At 41.2% G+C, this 21,581-nt stretch overlaps 1 protein-coding gene across 1 annotated transcript in view; it reads left to right on the top strand.

The window, feature by feature from the left end:
* abcc8 (ATP-binding cassette, sub-family C (CFTR/MRP), member 8) overlaps positions 1 to 21,581 on the top strand; it is a 48,381-nt gene that overhangs the window by 12,033 nt on the left and 14,767 nt on the right. The window contains exons 6-20 of the mRNA XM_070831253.1: positions 345 to 533; positions 2,442 to 2,606; positions 2,687 to 2,842; positions 6,124 to 6,258; positions 7,109 to 7,271; positions 8,188 to 8,228; positions 8,752 to 8,897; positions 10,733 to 10,847; positions 11,103 to 11,222; positions 12,434 to 12,506; positions 12,632 to 12,737; positions 17,101 to 17,133; positions 18,829 to 18,867; positions 19,225 to 19,323; positions 21,357 to 21,441. Coding sequence (XP_070687354.1) covers positions 345 to 533; positions 2,442 to 2,606; positions 2,687 to 2,842; positions 6,124 to 6,258; positions 7,109 to 7,271; positions 8,188 to 8,228; positions 8,752 to 8,897; positions 10,733 to 10,847; positions 11,103 to 11,222; positions 12,434 to 12,506; positions 12,632 to 12,737; positions 17,101 to 17,133; positions 18,829 to 18,867; positions 19,225 to 19,323; positions 21,357 to 21,441 — 1,665 coding nt within the window. The remainder of the gene's footprint in view (positions 1 to 344; positions 534 to 2,441; positions 2,607 to 2,686; positions 2,843 to 6,123; positions 6,259 to 7,108; positions 7,272 to 8,187; positions 8,229 to 8,751; positions 8,898 to 10,732; positions 10,848 to 11,102; positions 11,223 to 12,433; positions 12,507 to 12,631; positions 12,738 to 17,100; positions 17,134 to 18,828; positions 18,868 to 19,224; positions 19,324 to 21,356; positions 21,442 to 21,581) is intronic.

Raw genomic sequence — 21,581 nt, 5'->3', positions numbered from 1 at the left:
CCCAGTTTCTTTTTTCTTTGTTGTACTGCCAGTTCAGCTCTGCAGAGAAATCTCTGTGTATAATGTTTGGTGTTAGGAACTGTCTATTCAAAGAAGTAACCAAGCAATTTAGTCTTATCTTCAACAGCAGCATTCTTCATTTCACTAATGGGACATCGTGAATGTATCACGGACGGACAGTGATGTCTATTTCTAATTGTTTAGTTATCAATGATCCAAATTCTTTTAAATGGACATTATTCTTATTCAGCAAATCACATTCAGCATCTGAATGTGATTTATTTGTCCTCAATGTTTTCACTCAGTTATATATCTCTCCTCTTTCTTTTTTTATCTTCCCTCAGAGCCCTGAGGGCACAGCACCCCAGGGCCCAAAGCTGATCTGGCAGGCCTTGAGGAGAGCATTTGGCAGACCTCTCATCCTCAGCATCACCTTCCGCTTCCTGGCCGACCTGCTGGGCTTCGCCGGGCCTCTCTGCATCTCTGGCATCGTCCACCATATCAGCAAGGACAACCGCACCATTCAGACGCCGGTGAGCAGTCAACCGCACTACCATGCACGCAGTAGGACAACACAACGCAACACAACGCAACACAACGCAACGCAACACAGAGAATAAACATTTGTGGGTTCTTTATTGCCAGTGATTCATATTATCATGTATATACCCAATTTACAGAAAACAGCTGTGGGAAATCGTCATTAGCTCTCGAGCTGTAGAGAAAACCTTGAGTTTAGAATATTTCAACATATTTGATTGGCTTGAGTGAATATAAAAAAATATAAAATTATTTTATACGATTATGGCATTATTTTCTAATTGTATAAAAATTACAGAACCCTGTCTCATGTTTTTTTTTGTGGTTAAGTTTTTCCAAAATCTGGCAGTCAAAATGTATATTTTTTTCTGTAAATATATATTTTCTGGTCAGTTGCTGCTTTTTTTAACCTGCTCCTCTTTGACACTGACATTGTTGTTGTCACAGTTCCCTAAAATACAACTTCAGTCTTACATATTTTTCTAATAATATTGTTCTACAATATTAGATACTCATAACTAAATAAGCAGCACTGAAAGTGAATTTCAGGGGGGAAAAAAAGCCTCCTTGGTTATTATCTATGAAGAGTTTAGCTCTGAAAAACTCATCAGGACTGTGAGGGCGTCTCACTTCAAACCAGTGAGAAGCGCAGTTGTGAAATAACCAAAACTGTTTGTTTGTTCATGTAACAGCCCATCGCTCAATATAAAAAACAGATTTTGTTGTTCTTTGCAAATCATAATTTATTCATCTCGTTTCACTTTCACTTTGCTGAACCTGGCTTTGGTGTTGTTGGACTTCAGTCTCATCAGTGGGTTTGGCAGAAACATGCAGAAACCAGATTTTATGTGCATATTTTCAATAATGTTTGTGAGCCCATAACTCTTGAGCTCCAGGCATTGGTTGGTAGAGTAGTTTTGGGTAACAGTTAACTCTCTCTGAGGAAATATGTGGTGTAGAGACGGGGGTTGTCAGCATTCAGAGCCAGCCTCAGCAGACATGACACAGATGTCTCCTGGCTTCCTCCTGCCTCCCAAAGGTCAGAGTTACAATTTGCCAAGATGTTTATGATGCCCTCCCTCAGTGCACCTGCCCCAATGGTGAATTAATTTAATCCTCATCAATTATTTAAGTGACTTATTGCTGCTCGAGCTGACTTCTTTGATTTCACACAGGGCACACTGCCATATCAGACAGCCTCCCAGGCATCCTTCTGTAAGAATAACTCCTCAATCATTTCTTCGAGAGTCATATATCAATGCAGGCCAGCAGAATATCAAAAGTTGATTTGAGAATGGTAAAAAGACTTGTCAGGCGCTCAGAGTAAAAAGCGAGTGGAGAGTGTGGAGAGAAGACTGAAAATAGGCCTGTTTATGTAATAGAGAGCAGAATACTGTTTCTTATAGATGAGAGAGAAATGTGTTTTTTGCAGGTGGGTGAGAGAAGTGTAACATCACGGATGAGTGGATGTGGAGTTAAAACACAATTCTAATCAATAATTTGTAATCTCTCCTGAGTGACTGATATCCCCCTGATGCAGAGTTAATTGATCTGTGATACCATCTCCTATAACTGAGCCACATTCTTCTTTGGTGTCCAGCTGCCACTCATCAGTCATCACATATCAGTGACGCACTCTCAGGGCTCCATTTCACTGCAGCTTTATTTACTTTCACACACAACATTTTAGCCTACTGTGAAATGGATGCTGTTACCCTCAGCTTTTAAAGTAGTGAACAGTTTTTACTTAAAATTTAATTACAGACTGTAACACCCTTAGTTAGTTAAACCCAATCCTGCAGCCTGTCTGATTGACCTTGCCGCAGCTCCTGCCTGACTAACCGTGATAAAATGGTCGATATCTCCATCTCCCGCCTCTCCCTACCTGCCTGTGCATCCAGATGAGGTTGCTGGGGATCTATTTCATTTCCTCTAAAGAGTTTCTGGAGAATGCGTATGTGCTGGCTGTGCTGCTCTTCTTCGCCCTGCTCCTGCAGAGGACCTTCCTCCAGGCGTCCTACTACGTGGCCATTGAAACAGGCATCAACCTGCGTGGGGCCATACAGGTATGACCATCTCACACCTGAGTCCACTGAAGCTCTGCCGTTTGTCCACATGGATCTGATTGTGGTTGTCCTCCCCGCAGACAAAAATCTATAACAAGATCATGCGTCTGTGCACCTCCAACATGTCCATGGGCGAATTAACGGTTGCTCAGATCTGCAACTTGGTTGCCATAGATACCAACCAGCTCATGTGGTTCTTCTTCCTCTGTCCCAACCTGTGGGCCATGCCAGTACAGGTAAGAAACTTGTTTGTCTACTCTACTAAATAATGAAGTACTAGGCCACATTCTTAGTCCATGCATGAGTTTAATGGGAGCCCCGCCACCGATACCAACGACTGAGGTTTTGATTTACAGTTAAGCATCAGATGTCACCCACTGATAGCGGCACAGCAGCGCCAGATTAATGTATCATGCATAATCTGGATGTATCGTTTCTTGATTGTATTGCCCACAGTAACTTTACATTATTTATGTTTTCTTATGGTCTTTCATTCACTGTCCTGGTGAGCAGAAAGTTTGCAGAGGAGATGACTTTTTCTAATGTGTTACTGAAACAGAGAAGATAACTGAGTAACTGAGTGCCTCTCGGTTGTTGCATTGCTCTCTCATTGTATATTATTGCGCTATTTTCTTGTGCCAAGCTTAATTAAGCTGCGTTTTAAAGGTGTTTGTCGCACTGTTTTTTTTAAACACTGGGTTGCTGTGCTGTGTTGTGCTGCATGTTGTCTTCATTATTGGAATTCATGCACTGTGTTTGTCTTCTTCCATCAGACTCATAGTGTGGTGTAAAGCTCACTTTGCGCTCATGTGGGAAATGTTGTATACAGAGATGTGAAGGCTGAGAATGGAGCGTCAAATGTTGTAGCTCCTTTGGGATATGTTCAGTCAATTTCCAACCTGTGACCTTCATGCTTCGTAATGCCGTCCTATAATGGGATTGTGTAATACATGGCAGTACAGTGCGCTGTAATCAGCGTTGTTATTCATATACCATCAAGTCCTCAGGAGAGATTTGAGTTGAAAACAAACATCCTAGCAAATATGCACTTATATATCAATATGCACATACTCAATTTTTTTTAACTGACATCGTTGCCTATTGACATTTCAGTATGACTGTCTCCATGGTAACCTTTGCCCCCTGGGTTGTAAACCCATCAGGGGTGAAATAGGTGCAATCCTCCAAAGGCTGTCAGGGGACATGCCCCACTGAGGAGAACATTTTTTAAATATCAGCTTTAAAATGTAGATTCACAGTCAAATTTAGCACAAGGATACTAATGTAATCTTACTGCTGCAAACATAATGAAGGGGGCACTTAAAAATAGCCTAGAGAGTGCAGAACCCGGTCCAATATTGTGTTTTGCATCCACTACATAAAAGTTAATTAAACAAACCACAATATGCACTACAACTAACAAATCAAATGAAAAACACAGCTTACGTTGTATTTTGCCAAAGAGAGGCAGAGACATGAAGTAGGTCCATTTTAGCTAAATGTCTACACTGTTGTTTCATGAATCAGTCTTAGAAAACACAAGCACCACCACACAGAGATACTTACTGCCTCCTCCTTCGTGTGAAGCAATGTGCTGGTGGTGTTGTGTTGCTTCCTTCAGTAGCAGCATAAACCTGCTGGTAGTTCCTCTGAGGTCAGACCTACATTAGTATTCTCCATATGTAACCACCGAATGAATCTGCGCATGTCACTGGGCTATTGATGTTCCCTTTTTCTGTGGCTTTTAATCTTTCTTACAGCCTCTAGCTATCTTTGAAATCTCATGATTTTCAATTAAATGACTACACTGACATTTTGGGAGATTCGCTCCTTTTGTCACCTCACCCAACACATGCTTGTTGCATTTCACTCTCCAGTAAGCAGCTCTGTTCTGTATCTCTGCTGCCTTTTTAGTACACACTGTGTTCAGTAGTAGGCCTTTTTCACAGCACACATTTTGACTTGTCACAGCAGTAAAAGCAGAGGTGTCCCAGGAAGTTTCCTATGGAGGTATGACAATGTGACAGTGAGCACTACACATGGAATTCAATCATCCATCCATCCATTGTCTAGACCGCTTCAGGGTCGTGGGGGGGCTGGAGCCAATCCTAGCTGACCTTGGGCGAGAGGCGGGGCACACCCTGGACTGGTCGGCAGTCAATCACAGGGCTGACATATAGAGACAAACAACCATTCACACTCACACCTACAGGAAATTTAGAGTCACCAATTAACCTAACCTGCATGTCTTTGGACTGTGGGAGGAAGCTGGATTACCTGGAGAAAAGCCATGCAAGCACCGCAAACTCCACACAGAAAAATTCAAGGCAAAAACCTGCTGGTTTGCAGCTTTGAAACTTGAACCAGAATATTGGTTTCTATGTAGAACCTATCTATCCATTGTTGTGCCTATCCTGGTTTTAGCCATACTTGCCGCTTGGCTCTAGCGATGGCAGCTTTAGTCTTTTCGGACCACTGCTTTGGTCCAGCCGAACAATTTTAACATTTTATACACCAAACAAGTAATCGATCAAGCGAGAAAACAATCAACAGAGTAATCGACAATGAGAATAATCATTAGTTGCAGCCCTGCTGTACAGTGCGTAGGGTGAAGCTTTTTAACAACAACACACGCTTACATCAGGTATGATTCATGTAAGAAGCTCAGAGTGGGGGCTGGTGCCTCCACACCTGTACACTGCTGTGCAAAATGCCATGGTCACATATGACTCACATTTAGGAAGGAGCCACTGTCAAACAATATCATGCTGCTCTTTTACCCATTACCCACCTGGCCCCCAGAGGCAGATATTATCCTGCGACAGATGAAAGAGAGGGTGTGCGAGTGTGAAATACCACATCCATTTCCATCTGGGTCTGTGTGTCCTGGGTATTTGTGGATCCGGCATGCGTTCAGTGTGATGCCAAAGATGGTGGGTGGCTGGAAAGGAGCCAAGGACAGGTGGAAATATGACTCATGTCTGTTGTTAACCCGGAGAGAGAGAGAGAGTTATTGTTACTGTGCAGGATGAGAAAAAGCTTTATTTTCATAATTATTTAATTTTGATCATTCTTTATTCATTGCTTAACGTACAGACTGATGCTGAAGTTGAAGCTGAGTTGTGAGTTGTGTATTTAAAATTCAGAACCTTGTAGAAATATGCTGCTTTGCTTGTATGAATGTCAGTGTATAAACCCAGTTGAATGATAATGTCTCTCAGAGGCTCTTGTCATTCTCTCAGCATTTGCTTTGTTCACAGCCAGTGTCAGAAATTAGTTTTTAAGCTGTATGTCACTTGTGTGACATCTCCTCGCATGAATGCTGATGTCTGTGTTGTGATCAAGGTCAGCGTTCGTCACACAAAGGTGCTCTATTGTAATCCGCTCGTCACATAAGGTCAGCGGGGAGGGTTGTGAATCTGAAGAGCTCCTCTTTGGAAATCTTGTATTCCTCATTTTTCCCCCCACAAGGTTAATGTCTTTTCTTTCCGTCGTTCCCTGTGTCTTCCACTCTCAGATTATTGTGGGAGTGATCCTGCTCTACTACCTCTTGGGAATCAGTGCCTTGATTGGAGCAACCGTGATCGCTGTGTTAGCTCCTGTACAATATTTCGTCGCCACCAAGCTGTCCCAAACACAGAAGAGCACTCTGGTGAGTATTTTTTATTGAACCATTTGTGACTATATATGTATTTCTTATTTTATTTGCTTTTATATGGATAGCAATGTAATCTGCCCACCAGACTAAAATTTCTATTGGATGGAATAGCTATAGAATTTCCTGCAGACATTCATGGTCTTTTTGAACTTCAGTGATTCCCTGTCTTTTCATTTAGCACCAGTTTGTCCAACACTTTGGTTTACTTTGCAGTGAGCATTAAAATTTCTCGGAGCTGCTACAGAAACCCATTATCACCTACAGAGTAAATGTAATGGCTAGTTTTTTTCCCCCCAGAGATCCTGGTTACTAACAATCTATTCACACATTGAAATAGAATACAAACAGTCTGTTCAGTGAGTGTGGTTTCACTTCAAAAGATCACGCACAACTTTGCAAACAGAGTTGGTCAATATTGGTTTGTCCACATCATTCCAGGTAATGAGGTGGACGTAACGATGGTGTTGAATCTTGATGTCACACACATGGGAACACACAGACACACACAATTAACTGGACGTCTCATAGCAACACTCATTATCTCAACATCTTGAACACAATCTTCTGAAACACACAAGACATGCTCATCATGCCTCAAACCTTTCTGCTGCTTCCACCTGCTACATCCAATAAGACCAGATACTGTTTTTTTCTTTTACTGATTTTATACCAGAGGAAAAAAACACTTCAGTAAGTGAACCCAAGAATTAGAGGTGATTACACTTGTGTCGCCCTCTGGCTGCACCTCTTTATCTGTTGTCCCATATATCTCTTTATAGAATTGACCTGCCCTATATGTGTCAGATTGTGGTTGTGTAATCAAAGTCTCCCTTTCGACTTGCAGGAATACTCCAGTGAACGTCTAAAGAAGACCAATGAGCTGCTGCGAGGCATCAAGCTGCTGAAACTGTACGCCTGGGAGCACATCTTCTGTGACAGCGTGGAGGAGACCAGGGGCAAAGAGCTCACCAGCCTGCAGGCCTTCGCTCTGTACACATCCATATCCAGTAAGGCGCTTTGTTTCCTCTGCACACACTGAACTTTAATCTCTGGCCTTTAAACTTCATGTAAAAAGTGCTAAAAATTAAATGTTTCTTCTTCGGGAAAACGTTCACAGGAAGGCACAATGATTCACACGACATCACCATTTACTCGACTAATGTGCCTCTAAAAATAACTGGATGTAAAGATAATGTTTAGGTTACGCAACTAACATGGATTGTTGTTCTTCCATTCATTTCTTATTTACAGTAAATACATCACTGCATCACCACAATATGGTCACTCAATACTTTATTGTTTTCCACAGTTTGTCCTTCTTAACTTCTCCCACACCGTCAGATGAACAGTGGCTCCAGTTCTGTCTAATCTAAAATCAATAATTGCAGATTTAAGAAAAATGAGCAGTTACAGTTTCCCCCTTTACAGTTTTACGAGAGCAAGGAAACAAAATAATGTCATGACAATAATAGAAACCCAGATTTATTCACCATGAATGTAATGCTGAGATTACACTGCCACTGCAGTAACAGCCTTGACATTGAGGCATTTAATAATAATTAATGACATTTTGAATTTACAGCATAGTTGGAGTCAAAGAGCAACAAATGTACTCAGAAAACACTGAAACACCTCGTTTCACGTAGTTTTAGCTGGTATACACTCCAACAGCACACCCAGGCCATGTATTTTTATGTCTAATTAGTTATGAAATGTTTTTATGAGACAGAAAAGGATCTTGAATTTATTTTTTCATCCCATACGTAGTAACCATTCAAAGTTTGAACAGCATATCTGAGTTGAAATGGATAAACTACTGCTTTTTCATGGTAATGTACAGAAGCTTTGGAAAACTAGTCCAGAAACAATTATTCTCTACGAGAAAACGCCTTCACTTCCTTATGTCTGTTTTTCTATTTTCAGTTTTCATGAATGCAGCTATTCCCATCGCAGCTGTATTGACGGTGAGTTTAAATTCTGGCTCGACCATTGATGTGCCTAAATGTGAATGATATCAAGATAGCGACAGATGAAATATAATGGTTGTTTCTAGTGACAAACAGAGCCGATAACTACTGTGCAGAATTCATCCTGTTGACTTTCCTCGTCTGTGGAGGACAGAGCAGAGACGGTGTCAGACTACAGTCTGACTGTAAGACGTCCAGTGTCTATTTCACAGTGACACTGCGGACGGCTCTCTGACAGCATCACGCTAAATCCTGCCTGTATTTATAGAAGTCCTTCATGGTTGCAGACTTGAGTGGTGTAGACAGATCTCAAGGAGAGGGACAATTACAAATGACACATAGACAAATGATGCCCCTCAGACTCTTGCCAGGACACCTCAAGTTCACCAGCCGGAGAATGACCTCTGTTTCTCTTAGACTGTCAGCCAATCAGAAGTTAACTAAAGTTCACAGGCTTCAGATGTGAATCCATGCTGTGGAGACTAACCTCAGCCATTCTGTCCTCTCTCTCATCCTGCAGACGTTTGTGGTTCATGTTCACATCTCCGAGGACGCTGATCTGTCCCCAGCTGTGGCCTTTGCCTCTCTGTCCCTCTTTCACATCCTGGTCACCCCCCTCTTCCTGCTCTCCAGCGTGGTGCGCTCCACCGTCAAGGCTCTTGTTAGGTGACAAACTAAAAAAAAAATGTTTTTACTGTAGAGAGCAATGTCAGATTTTTAAGATAAATGATAAACACCCCAGCTTCATTCTCTAAAGATAAACTAGGAAACGCTGGTTTGTTTTTGCTTTCAGATGTTTATTGGTCGGGAGATCTCTGAAAATAGTCATGTGGGAGGAGATGCTAGCTCAAACAACAGAAACACTACTGACAAAGGGCAGAGCAGTGAAAAGCAACATGATTAGATGAAACACCTGACCTTTTCCTGCAGTAGGTGGCTCAGCTCCATTATTCGATCAGCCTTTGTTCAGTTAACAAAGTGCTTCATTTCTCTGTTGGTTTAGTGAACTTGTGTCTGACACTGGAGCCTCGTGCCTGTTTGTTTTGGCAATTAGTCTCACAATTAGTTTTGCAGTCAAGACATCTGTTGTAATTAGGCTGCTGCAAAGTTACAGATCTCTCTCTGTTCTCTACAAATGCTGCAGTCACTAACTCCCCACGTTGTCCCTCCTCTGGACGTGTACAGTGCTGATGATATTGAGTGATGCAGTAGATTTTTACAGATTACTCATTTTTAACTCGCATGCTTTTATCTTCAGGGAGGTGTGCTCTACTACATGAGACTTCTTAATTCTCTTTGAGTTCTGCCCAAAGTGAATTAAGAAAGACAAATACAGTAACTTGCAAAGCAAGCAGGAGCGCTTGACAATGACTTAATTTGTTAAGGTAAATTTCAACCAATTCACAATAGAAAAAGGAAAAACTCCTCAAATTTGCCAGAATACTGAAGAGCAAAACATTACCAGGGTTCGCCTGAGCTGTTACAGTGTATAGACATGTAATTTTAATGTATAATTTTTTATGTATAATTAGATATCAGGAAAATTAGATGAAAACGAATAACAGAATAGCAGTCTCACTGCTTTACCTAAATTTTTTATTTACTTCTCCTAGAACTCAAATGTAAATTAATTAACTGCTTAAAGATTAAACAGTCTGCTAACGGTATACCATGAATTCAACGAAGCAGAAATCTTTTCCTTAATTCTGTTCTGGCATTAAGAGCGTGTCAGTTTACATCCCATCATCTCCGTCTTTACCTCTTGAAACACAGCAGCAGTGTAAAAGGTGATGACACTGACTGTTTGTGGGGGTCCAGCTACCACAACTGTGCTGATGTGAGCACCTCATTTTGACTAGAGTGGCTTTTCTCTCTTGAATGTGGGAGCTGCCTGTGATCATCTGAGATGTCTATTTTGAGACTGTGTGATGTGACACACTTTGTCAGACACACAGGGAAAAAAACCCTTTCCGTGTAGATTCAGCACTTCAGTTTCTTTTCACACTTCAACAAAACGCCTCTTTGTAGAGGAGAAAGAAAAAACTTTTACAGTGTTGCGAATGCAAAGTCATTGTGCAACTTTTTTAGATTTAAGCATAAGAATAAGAATATTCTCATTTCATAATACTCTCTGTGATAATAGGGACACTTCTTACACTATGTCAGTGTATTTTCTCCAACACAAAGGGTTTACTGTAACACATCACCTGTACGTCCATGAAACATGTGGATACTTCAGTTGGGACAAAGTTATTCAGTTACTAAACTGTGTTATTGAGCACAGATTTAGGAGGCATATATCAGGGAATAATGTCTTCTCTTTTAGGAATTAATTTAGAGATGTAGAGATGTGTGAGTGTGACGGCGAGATAAAGGGAAGGTAAATGTCAGTAAACAGTAGGGATGCTGTTATCTATTTAAATTCTGTGTTGTTTGTTGATTTATGATGTAGATTTCATTTTATTTGTCATCGTTAGTGACTGATTGTCTCTGCTCTGCAGTGTTCAGAAGCTCAGCGAGTTTTTCTCAAGCGATGAGATTGGAGAGGAGCAGGAGCCCAGAGCCATGTTAACCTCTGGCTCTAGCAATCACAACCAAAATAGATACCAGGCTGTGGTAAGTACATGTACATGTATGCTAGCATACATAGGTGGTTGGCTAGGTTAGGCAACAAGACAGATGATGTTTCTTAGGATCCTAGTCTGCTGGTGGATCCCCACTGTGCTGTGAATACTGTTGTCTTCCTCCACCTTTAACATCATTTTCTCCTTCGTCCTCCGTACCTGATGTTATACAACCCTCCTTTAGTCACCCTCTAAACCTTTCCCTTCGTCGTCGTCGTCGTCCTCCTCCTTGTCCCGATTCCTCCAGCCCCTGAAGGTGGTGAATCGGAAGCGCCCCCCAAGGGATGACTGGAACAACTACAGCTCACAGGGGGACCACGAGGGCGACGGACCCTCCCAGGACATGGACCAAGACGTCTGTATCAAGGTGAGACAGACAAAAGGAGAGAGCAATGTGTCATCCTCCGGACTGCACCAGATCTCACTCGGCCTACTCAGTAACAGGATTCAGTATTCCTGCAGGTTTTATCAAAAGGCCACTCGTTTCAAATTACACCGACTGAAGTTCTGCCACAGTGACACGAGTCACGTAGCAGCTATGACCTTTAGAAGTTTCTTTGCATGAGGGACATTGAACAAATGCATTGATACAGCCTCGTCTCGTTTCCACGAGCGTCTCATCAGGTCGTTCCATTTCATCCACTATGCAGGTTCATAGAAAAAAAATATTGAAGTCATTGTCAGGACATCAACATTATAAAAGTGAAGATTAGAGGAAATAGAGATAATAAGAAAGAATGGTTTTGACTTATCCAAAAGATTTAAAATGATGATTTAAAGTGTGACAGTAAATTATTCCAATGAAAGGGGAGCCTGAAAAACAGCCTTGTTGCCCCTTACTGTAGAAACTGTGGAGCAAAGAGGAAAAGTTAGTCAGAGTGTATTAAAAAACACTCTGAGCTGCCAAAATAACTTCAGCTAAATTAAGTAATCAAAATGAATGCATTTAAGAATGAATACAACCAATGAATGAAGACAGCTAATTAAAAACCTCATCATAACACAAATCATAATCATGAGTGTGATAAGGACAAAATAAATCAACTCTATAAATCTAAGTAAATATTTAATACTTAAACTGTTGTAAATTAAAAGAAGAACAATGTTTTTGAAATATAAAGATTTTACTTTTTTAAGCATTTGCATTCTTTTTATTGACATACAGATATACTGAGCCTGTGTGTATGTATGAAATATACAGTATTTCAAAATCCTCTCAAAACAACATAGTCGGTAGCATCATACACATACACACACATTTCATGTGTGCCTTAGAGGGGTATTTTTGACATTTTTGTCCTAACATCTGGGATTTTTCCTTCTAGCTCTGCAGTGTACGTAGCTCTGGAAAATTTCAACCTGCGGAGCCTGCTCATTTAATTCTCTGCATGTCATTCACAGTATCGTGGGGGCTGTATCATTCCCCTTCATAAAGTGATTAAGAATTAAACCACATTTACGTCATCCGTCCTCACTGCCACTCTGCCGAGAGGACGAATGACGTGTTTTCTGTTTACTTGTTCAAGAGTAAGTTAATCTGTTTGCTACCTGGATGACTCTGTGCTATGCTTTCCTCAGATAAACAACGGTTATTTCACCTGGACCGACGGACCACCAACACTTTCTAATGTGGACATCAAGATTCCCTTTGGTAAGCATCAATCAGTGTGATGGGCAGCCTGCCTCCTCGGCTCCTCTCCTTATTTGTCCTTCTACCCAGATTCCTTCCTGTTTACTAATGGTGGTATTGCCTCCCTCTCTCATCAAACCTCTCAGGTAAGCTGACTATGATTGTGGGCCAGGTGGGTTGTGGAAAATCATCTCTGTTGCTGGCAGCGCTGGGAGAGATGCAGAGAGTATCGGGAACAGTCACCTGGAACAAGTGAGTTACACGTTTACTTTGTAGCTCCACAGTTACTGAGAGTTTTGATCATTATTTGATTATTTGAATGGCAAAATGAATGAAAATAAGGTGTCCTGTGAAAGTAACTGTGATTGTTCTTTGTACATCAATCTGCTGGATGGGAACAGAAGGATGATGCTTATCACCCTTTGACCTAATGATCTGATCTGTTAAGTGTCTCCTGTATCTAAATGGCATAAGGCTCTGTGTTTTTGAGCTTTTTGCTTCAATAAGGAAGTGCTGGTTTCATCAACAGCACCTATACAGCAGTCATCTCAGTACATCAACCACTTCCTGAACCATTCAATAACAAAGGAACATGATACATGTGTCTTCAGGGAAATCCTGGTCCTTGTGTTGCACAGCTCATCTTTGAAATGAAGTTCAGAGGTGAAAGGTTAATCTGAGGAGAAACCGGACCACTCTGACTCGTGCTTTTAAAACTTCTCTGGTAATTGGTCTGTCAGGGACGGCTTGATCCTTCTATTTATGTGTTGTCTTGCAGCAATGAATTCTACCTCCATGACAAGGCACCGTAATTAGCATCAAAACCAGACCTCTGACCATGACATGGCTATAAAGAAAATTGATTTGTATGCCAATGAAATAGAGCTGATATTGCAGCTTTTATTGTTTATGGCTGGTAGATGGAGTGTGGAAGAATGTGAGGATCCTTTTAACCACCACTGAGCCAAAATTAGTCAAACGCACATGGGAAAGGATCCCAATAGACTTGCTGAAACCCCCCTTTTCAGATGAAACCTGCGCACGCCATCCTAGCTAACACTTATGAACACCTCTTTTCCTTGCTCTTACGCTTTTTAACTACATGGGGACATATTTCCATGGAGGTTGTAAGTCACTAAGGACAAAAATGTTAAAATCGGTGATTCCAGACATTTTTGAGTGATTCCTCACCGCAAACAATTAAAATTGCTCATTTGTTGATGTGATCTAAGTACGGGACTTAAGTCACATGACAATAGGTGGTCATATATGTGGTCATTGAAGAAAGCTGCGACTGAAGACGTAATTTTGTCAGTATTTTATAATACGACCGCTCAGATTCATCATGTGACCACTTGGGTTGTTTTGACCCCCAGTTTGCAAACAAATTAATGCCAAATGAATGTAATGTAATGTTCTTATAGTAATTCACACTGTAAAGAAGCTCACTGCAATAAATTAGGATCATAATGCTGCTTTGATGGATGTCATTTGTGGAAGGTTTGGTAATTGTTATACTGATTATTTGTGTGGACTGCAGCACTAAATAGTAAGACTGCAGACTAACACAATGGGAGCACTTTGGTTGAACTTGACATATTTTCATCGATTTTTGTAACCTCTGGAGTCTCTCGGTGAAAGTCTTGATCTTTCTGCAGAATGGCCAATTATAACTTCCAGCAAAAATAAACTCTGCAGTGGTTTCAGAGAGGCAGAGCGCATTTGAAATAACTCAGCTGAACCTGAACTCTCATGTCGCACCTGATGCATTCTGGCATTCATTAGCCTCTATGCCACACATCCGAAGATCTCGCCATCTACCCAGGGATAGCACCACTATCACTCTCAATTTGTCAACAAAGTTGACCCCCTCCCCCTATTGGTGTCCCTGGCAGCCACACACACACTCGCACACACAGATCCTCCTGTCCTGATGCCAGGGTCATGCTGGCAGTCTCTCTGATGTTAGGTTGGCTTGTGCACCCTGTCGGGTGCCTAACCCTCTCACTTATCAAATGTCCCAGGGAGAGACTAAGGAGCTGTCATTCAGACTTCAGACAGTTTCTCTCAGGAGCATTTATAGCTACACATGGATCAAAAGTTGAATCTGGGAGGGAAAAAGTCAGCATTTGAAAATGTCCCCACAAATAATTCTCACCAGTCTGCGACCGAACAAAAGAGATAAGAAATAGACACAAAGCAAAAGGCAAGACGAGGATGAATGGGAGCAGCATGTGGCTGGCAGGAGTAAACAGCATGACTAATCAGAAGAGTGAGCGTGTGGGCTCGTCAGATTTATGATGGCAACCTTGTTGGCTTGACTGTGATTGGTGTCTCTGGCAGTCAGCTGTTACTGATCAGCTGAGGTGGTGTCCATGTCATTTTCCGTTTGTAATCAGCTAAGAGCTGTTTTTATTACTTGATAAAACTTTCTCACTGTCATTTAGCAGCTGCTCCTCCTCAGCAGGTGGAGGAGGAGTCTAGTTTTCATGAGCACTTTAGCATACAAGCATGCAAGCGCCCAAGTTATCTTAAATGCTGAAATCAAAAGTTAATTTTTGACCTTTGGAAACAGCTGTTGACCACACAATCTCGCCACAAGCTCCACTGTTGAGTCAACTTTTGGCTGCTAAATCAAGAATGAGCTTCCTGCTTTACGCCCTCTTTGTCTCTACTCCCCGTGTTAGTCCCTTGCTTTTAATAAAGTCAGATTAGCTTTTGATTAAATAAAATCCATCAGTGGGTTGAATTACAGGTCACAGGAGGCGACACGTTTACTAACAGCATATTCCACAAACAGTCTGACATTTTCATTGGTGGGACACCACCACCACCACCACCTGTTCCCTTTGGCTCTAGTTGTCCTCCTCCTCATCCTCCCCCCTCTGGTCGTGTTCAACAACCAGAGGGTGGCCAGAGCACTTTACTGCCGGGGATCAATAAAGTAAATTGTTCTCTGCATTTCACTTATTGAACCAAAACCAAAAAAGTGAAGAAAAGACATTTAAGAGACTAAAATAAACGTTTGTTGACAAATAGCAAAGTGCCATCGGTTATTATCATCATCACTATCAGGTGGGGTCATCACAGTGGACATGCTCCATTACCGCCCGTCATCATTAGGGGGATTTAAAGTTTTAATGGTGGATGTTTGAGTTAATTGCAGTCAGTTAGAAACTGTGGGAAGTTCCTCAGCCTGGCTTTGATGATTAGCATCTCCTTCATGAGTTCTCCTCCAACACGACCTTAAATACTTAAAGGTGGTGATTGACGTGAAGGGGAACCGGCCCTCAGCGGTTAAGTTAGACATGAAAGCTGTTAAGTCACCAGCTCCAGCGTGATTAGTCTGCTTTTATGATGGCTGCAGGATAAAGTCAATCAGGCTTCAGTGTCTTTCAAGTGTCATCAGGTGATGAGGTCTGATGAGGTCACTTTCTGAAGGGGTGTTTTCATTGTGCGCCGTTAGATATTGTCCCGTTTGGATTTGACATGACACAATTATGGATTCTTATTATTCTTTTGTGTTGTAATCTCAACATCACGAGTAGTTTACAAAACATTCTCACATTTTTCACTTTAGAATTTTTTTTTACATTTCCCTCATTGTTTGAGCACAGTTCAAGCGGTAAATATATCTTCTTAGAAAAGGAAATTTCACATGTTGCGTAAAATCCTTTGACTTTGATAGAACGTTTGAACAAAATGACCATAGCAATTTTGGTAATATTTCGGTTATGTATTTATTCTCTTGCCATCATCTTCGTAATTTCTAGCTTTGTCAAACTTAATTCTCAAATGAATGAAAGTAGTAAAACAAGAGGTTCCTTCCTTTATGGAAAACCAGGCACAGCCAGTATTCCTTGAGATATTGTGGTGCACATATATTGAAAGACAACCTGTATACTATTGAGTGCTCGCTATGAAATATGTATAAATAAAATAAATATAATAAAATATAATGTCTAACATAAAGTCTATTTTCTTTCACTGGTTTTCTACTGAATTTCAAAAAACTAATTCAGCTGGAGCCAGTAAAGCGTGGCAATAAATAGGTACAAAATTATGTTAAAATATGTTTGGTACATTTTTGTTTTTTGTTTTTAGAAACTCTCAATGGCAACAATGTGTTGTTAAAAGTTGCTGACACCATTCACTTCCATTGCTTCTTCATATTTTACTCAGTCAGTAACAGCTGTGTTTACGACATGTCAGAGCCCCTAAAATGTCAGTCACCAGTTCACTTCCTAACAGCTGCCACTTTAAAGTGGCTGCAGTAACCTGTTCTAAATCAGCCTTTGCTCTCCGGTCGTCCTCACACGTGATCAGAGTCACCTTCTCAGGACCACTGGGAGAGGTGTCAACTTGTCAAACCTAAAAATACCCTGCAGCTCCTACTGAGCATGTGCAAAGCCCCAAACAGGCAACCAGATCTTAATGAATTTTAGAGTTAGGTGTGTATGCGTGTCTACACTTTGAGGAATTTAGTTATTCTGAAAATAAGAATTCATCAGACTTTGAATGATAAAACCAGACTTCATATAACTTTTGATGAGGAACAATTTCAGAATTGTTAGATGCACTTTCGTTAATATTCTTTTTTCTCTATTTTCTACAGTCTGCCAAGCCTGGACACTGAGGGAGATGAAAGGTAAGTGGTCAGAGTGAGGAGGGAAAAAACCACCCAAGCACCCAAACCTAAACAGTGCTGTCATGCCGTCAACTTGCACAAAGGTCTGCGATTCATTTCTGAAGTCCACTATGAGTCAAATATATTTTCAGCCCAGATTACAGGAATGTTTTCAAAGTGCAAACATGTCATGGCACGCTATTTTTGATGACAGGACAGACATTTGATTCAGCTGTTCAGTTCTTGCACATAAGCATTAATGGACATTATAAATCCTCATTATAAATGAAGCTCCGTTGACAGTTCACAATTGTCACTGGTTTAGCTAACACAAATAGTGATGTTATTTTAGCACACAGACGATCATTGTTCGTAATTATAACTCAACTGGCCAGTCGATGTTTTTTCACTCCAGTATTACACACACACACACACACACACATACATACAGAGGCATTTATGTCACACTGGCATTTGACGACACTGACTGATGCCCTTGTTTCTGAGACAACATGAAACATTTAGCCCTGTGCGTCTATTGATAGCATAATGTTTTTAGGGTGTGAGTGTCCACAGAAACAAGAATTTTGTTTCTATAGCTCTGCAATGGTATGTCAGTTTTCATAAACTCCTCACCCCTGTGTACCAGTGTTCGTTCAACTTGTCATTGATAACATTACATTAATTAAATACTAATCATTTAGATTTTTGCATCATGCTAAGATTTTATACATAATGCTATTTGTATTAATACAGTAAGAGTTGGTTTTATTTTGTTTTTGTTATAAAACAATATATAGTAGGTCTGTAGGAAACAGGAGGACAAAAACACCTCCAAACAAATCAGTGAACAGCAGGAACACATTAAACTGAAGCATGAAATGGAATAAAAAAATAAAAACTTATTATGATATTTGATATTTCCATAGCGGTCCACATGGCCACATACCTCTTAAAGTGAAAGCCAACTCCCCTAAATAATTTCAAACTAGGCATGAATCCTCTCTCCCAATACATTATTGAATTATTCATCTATGTAATTCCTGTCCCTTTGATTATATACCACATGGATTAAGCACCAGTGCCTCAGTACAAAACAGAGAGCCAAGTCAGTGTTTCTGTTTATTTTATTGAAGTGTGCAGGTTTCTGACACATTCTGATACCAGAGGCACATGTACACATTTTTAGATGTTTGGTGTGTCTGAACAGACATGCAAAAATCAAACTGCTTGCCTTTACAGTTAAAGGGCAAATACACAAGATGAACGAGCAAGCAGCAGCATACATCCCGACAGCCACAGTCCTTGTGTTGACGTACTAATCTCAGCCTGAGGAATCAGATCTTCTGAGAACTGAATGAGTCAGAGTCCAAATGGACTGTTGCTGATTTCCATATCAGCAAATTACAGGAAGAAAAACTGGGAGGGGGTGTGGGCGTTATTTTTAGGAAGGATAAGATGACAGCTAATGATAGATGTGTTCATGTAGGGCAGTGGTTGGCCTGTTTGTGCTGGGGCTGCTGAGCACTGGCACGATTGCCATAGTGAGGGAAGAGTATAGGGGTTTGTGTGTGTGTGTGTTTTTGTTAATCATTAAAGGAATAAGATGGCTTTAATGGCTGTCACATCAATAATCTGTTTATCTCAGGGAGAACTGTATTGCTTATGTAATGTTTTTATTTGTGCGTGTGTGTGTGTGTGATATTTTCTCCGCAGTCCCACAGACAGAGATGCAGCAGGAGACGGAGACATCAGGTGAGCATAAAAAACAGCATCCTACACATCAGGAGGTCTCCATGGAGACGCGTCGCCATTATCAGCACAGCAGACTAGCAATTCTCATGGTTATCTAGAAAGCCACTAAAGATAATAGAGAACAATATATTCCCTCCCGAACCCTCGGTCGCTTATTGACTTCACAAATACACCGCAGCCTTTAATGATCCCCGGACCAGTTCTTTATGGACTGGAGTCATTTTCATACGTCATTAGCTTCTGGTGCTGAGGAGTCCCTGTGGATCTAACTTTAACCCATGCGTGAAACAAAAGCCATGAAAAGCAGATTATTGTTTGTTTGACACATGTCTACGTGTGTTTTAAAACCTCTGGTAGGAAGAGAGGCGCTGTGGCCTACGCTTCCCAGAAGCCCTGGCTGTTGAATGCGACGCTGGTGGAGAACATCACCTTTGAAATGCCCATGATCAAACCGAGGTAAGACCCCATAGCTGCTCTGAGTGGTATAAAAAAATGGAACAGATGCAGCCAGATGCAGGATGGCTGCATCTGTTCTGGTTCAAATATATGGTTTTCAATTGTTTTCCTCAATGCTGCAAACAGACCCCTGCTCTTGAACGTCCCTCAATGAAGGAAAGACACCTGTCATAGTGACCCATTCAGTCTGCCCTCACTGACACAGCATCAGTGTGATTAAGTAAATATCAGAAACACCTCTTGAGATACAGTTGAACAGCACCACAAACAGCAGCCTCCAAAAGAGAAAAGAAAAAAGAAGAACTGTTCTGTATAATCTGTGTGAGACTGTATGCATGCAAATCTAATAAACTGACTGTAGTAGTTAGTTGATTAGTCAAAGATGAATGATTTTCATGTTTGTGGATGTGCTCCATGTTGAACAAAACTTTTCAGGCAGAACGCTCGCATCAGTAACCACAGTGTGTTAGCTTCACCTCGGTCATTACTGAAATGTCATTGCCTCAGTGCCGTCACTGTGACACCCATAATGACAGTAAAACTTGCTGTCTGAGAACATTCTCCGTTAAAATGACATTCAGAGTTGTTAATTAGTATAATCAATGTGTTGTCAGGCCAAGCTGTTAAGCCAAAATAGAGTGTTCCTGGTCCCGAGGCCACTGTGGTAAATTGGATGTGTTGATGCCTGATTAAATCAACAGTGTGAGTCCAGTAAAAGTCAGCGACTTCCCAGATAAACTGTTTTGACACTGAGACACCTGGAGCCAGGATCTTTCTTGGCTGGAGGTGTGCGGTTCTGTTTCAGAGCAGAGAGTCTACAGTTTCACTCCTGGCGTAGCAACAACAGCTGTTTTCGCCTGCATGGGCACAATCAAAAACACACACTTTATCTTTTACTGACCCCAAATCAATTGGACACACACGCAATTTTCATCCTCGCCACAAATCACCCGCCTGAAAGCTCACTTGCTCGTGTCCTTCTGGGTTTAATGGACTGTTTTTGGAAAATACGTTTAATGGACCGCTGTGGTTTGTTGCTGTGGAGATGTTCTCTAAACTGGAGATGATTACCCGTCCTGTCTCCTCCGTCTTTCTCCCACCTGTCCTGCTGTTTGTTTGTTTTCTGGCACCATCCAGAGGGGCTAACTTAATTTGTTTCCAAATAGAAGATACTGTGTGGTCCTGCCTGTTGTTGACTGTGTCACTCATTAGCTTTGGTCAGTTCAAGAAAACATTGAAATAATTTCAAACTACTACATAGTTTTAAAGTTAGTAATGAATGTTCTGTCTGGACCTGCTAGGATTTATTATTTCTGGTTTGAGACGTGACCATGTTTACAGCCCGACTTTTCTACAGTGTTGTGCTGATTTTTATTACATGATATTTCAACCAATCAGATAAATAGTCTATGTCATGTGACACTGTGAAATTATAAATCTATGCAGGGACCAATTTAGATTCAGACTAAGAATATCTAACCATTGAGGGCACATCCTGTTTATTAATATTCTCACAAAAAACTTGTCAGGATCTGGACAAAGTCTCAAATCGATAAATTACGCACATTATTTAAAACAGCGTTAATCAACCTTTTCTGGGCCATCACCCCATTACTTTTAGCTCACGATATTGTTCAAGCAATAAGAGAATGTCCCCTTTGAAGAGCGTGTAGGTAGCTCCATAAGGATGATGTAGAAATGATCAGACATTTAAAGGGAAAACCTGTATGTGTATGAATGACTCTCTGTGCTCTCTGAGTCTACCTCTCATCTCTTCATTCTGCGTCTGTATGTTGCTGAAGCGTGTCTGATCAAACACTCGGGGCTAAATCTGAAAGGCTGCTGAATGGTTCTGCTCAGAGACTGTAATGGGCTGTGATGTACATACAGCAGTTTAAGATGAAGCTGTGTTTCTATCAAATGAAAAGATCATGAACAGGTTAATAATGACCAGGCCGATAGATCCCCTCTGGCTAGTGCCAGCAGCTGCTCTCTCTCTATGTATTTATTCTGTCTCTGTTTGTGCTCGTCAGATACAAAGCTGTCATCGAGGCCTGCTCTCTTCAGCCTGACATCGACATCCTTCCACAGGGGGACCAGACTGAGATCGGGGAGCGGGTCAGTGTCACAGTAAAACTGACAACTTTCTTTAAATCCCAGATGTGTCCACAGCTCCCGTTGTGGCTCACTGTGCTGAAGAATCATTTGTCTTTGTTACTGTGCAGTGAGGATTTGATGTTTGTGAGCAGGGAGGTGGA

This window comes from Pempheris klunzingeri, chromosome 5, assembly GCF_042242105.1.
Source record: "Pempheris klunzingeri isolate RE-2024b chromosome 5, fPemKlu1.hap1, whole genome shotgun sequence".
NCBI classification, from domain to species: domain Eukaryota; kingdom Metazoa; phylum Chordata; class Actinopteri; order Acropomatiformes; family Pempheridae; genus Pempheris; species Pempheris klunzingeri.
The sequence above is the reverse complement of the archived record's forward strand: the minus strand, read 5'-3'. Positions and strand labels throughout refer to the sequence as shown.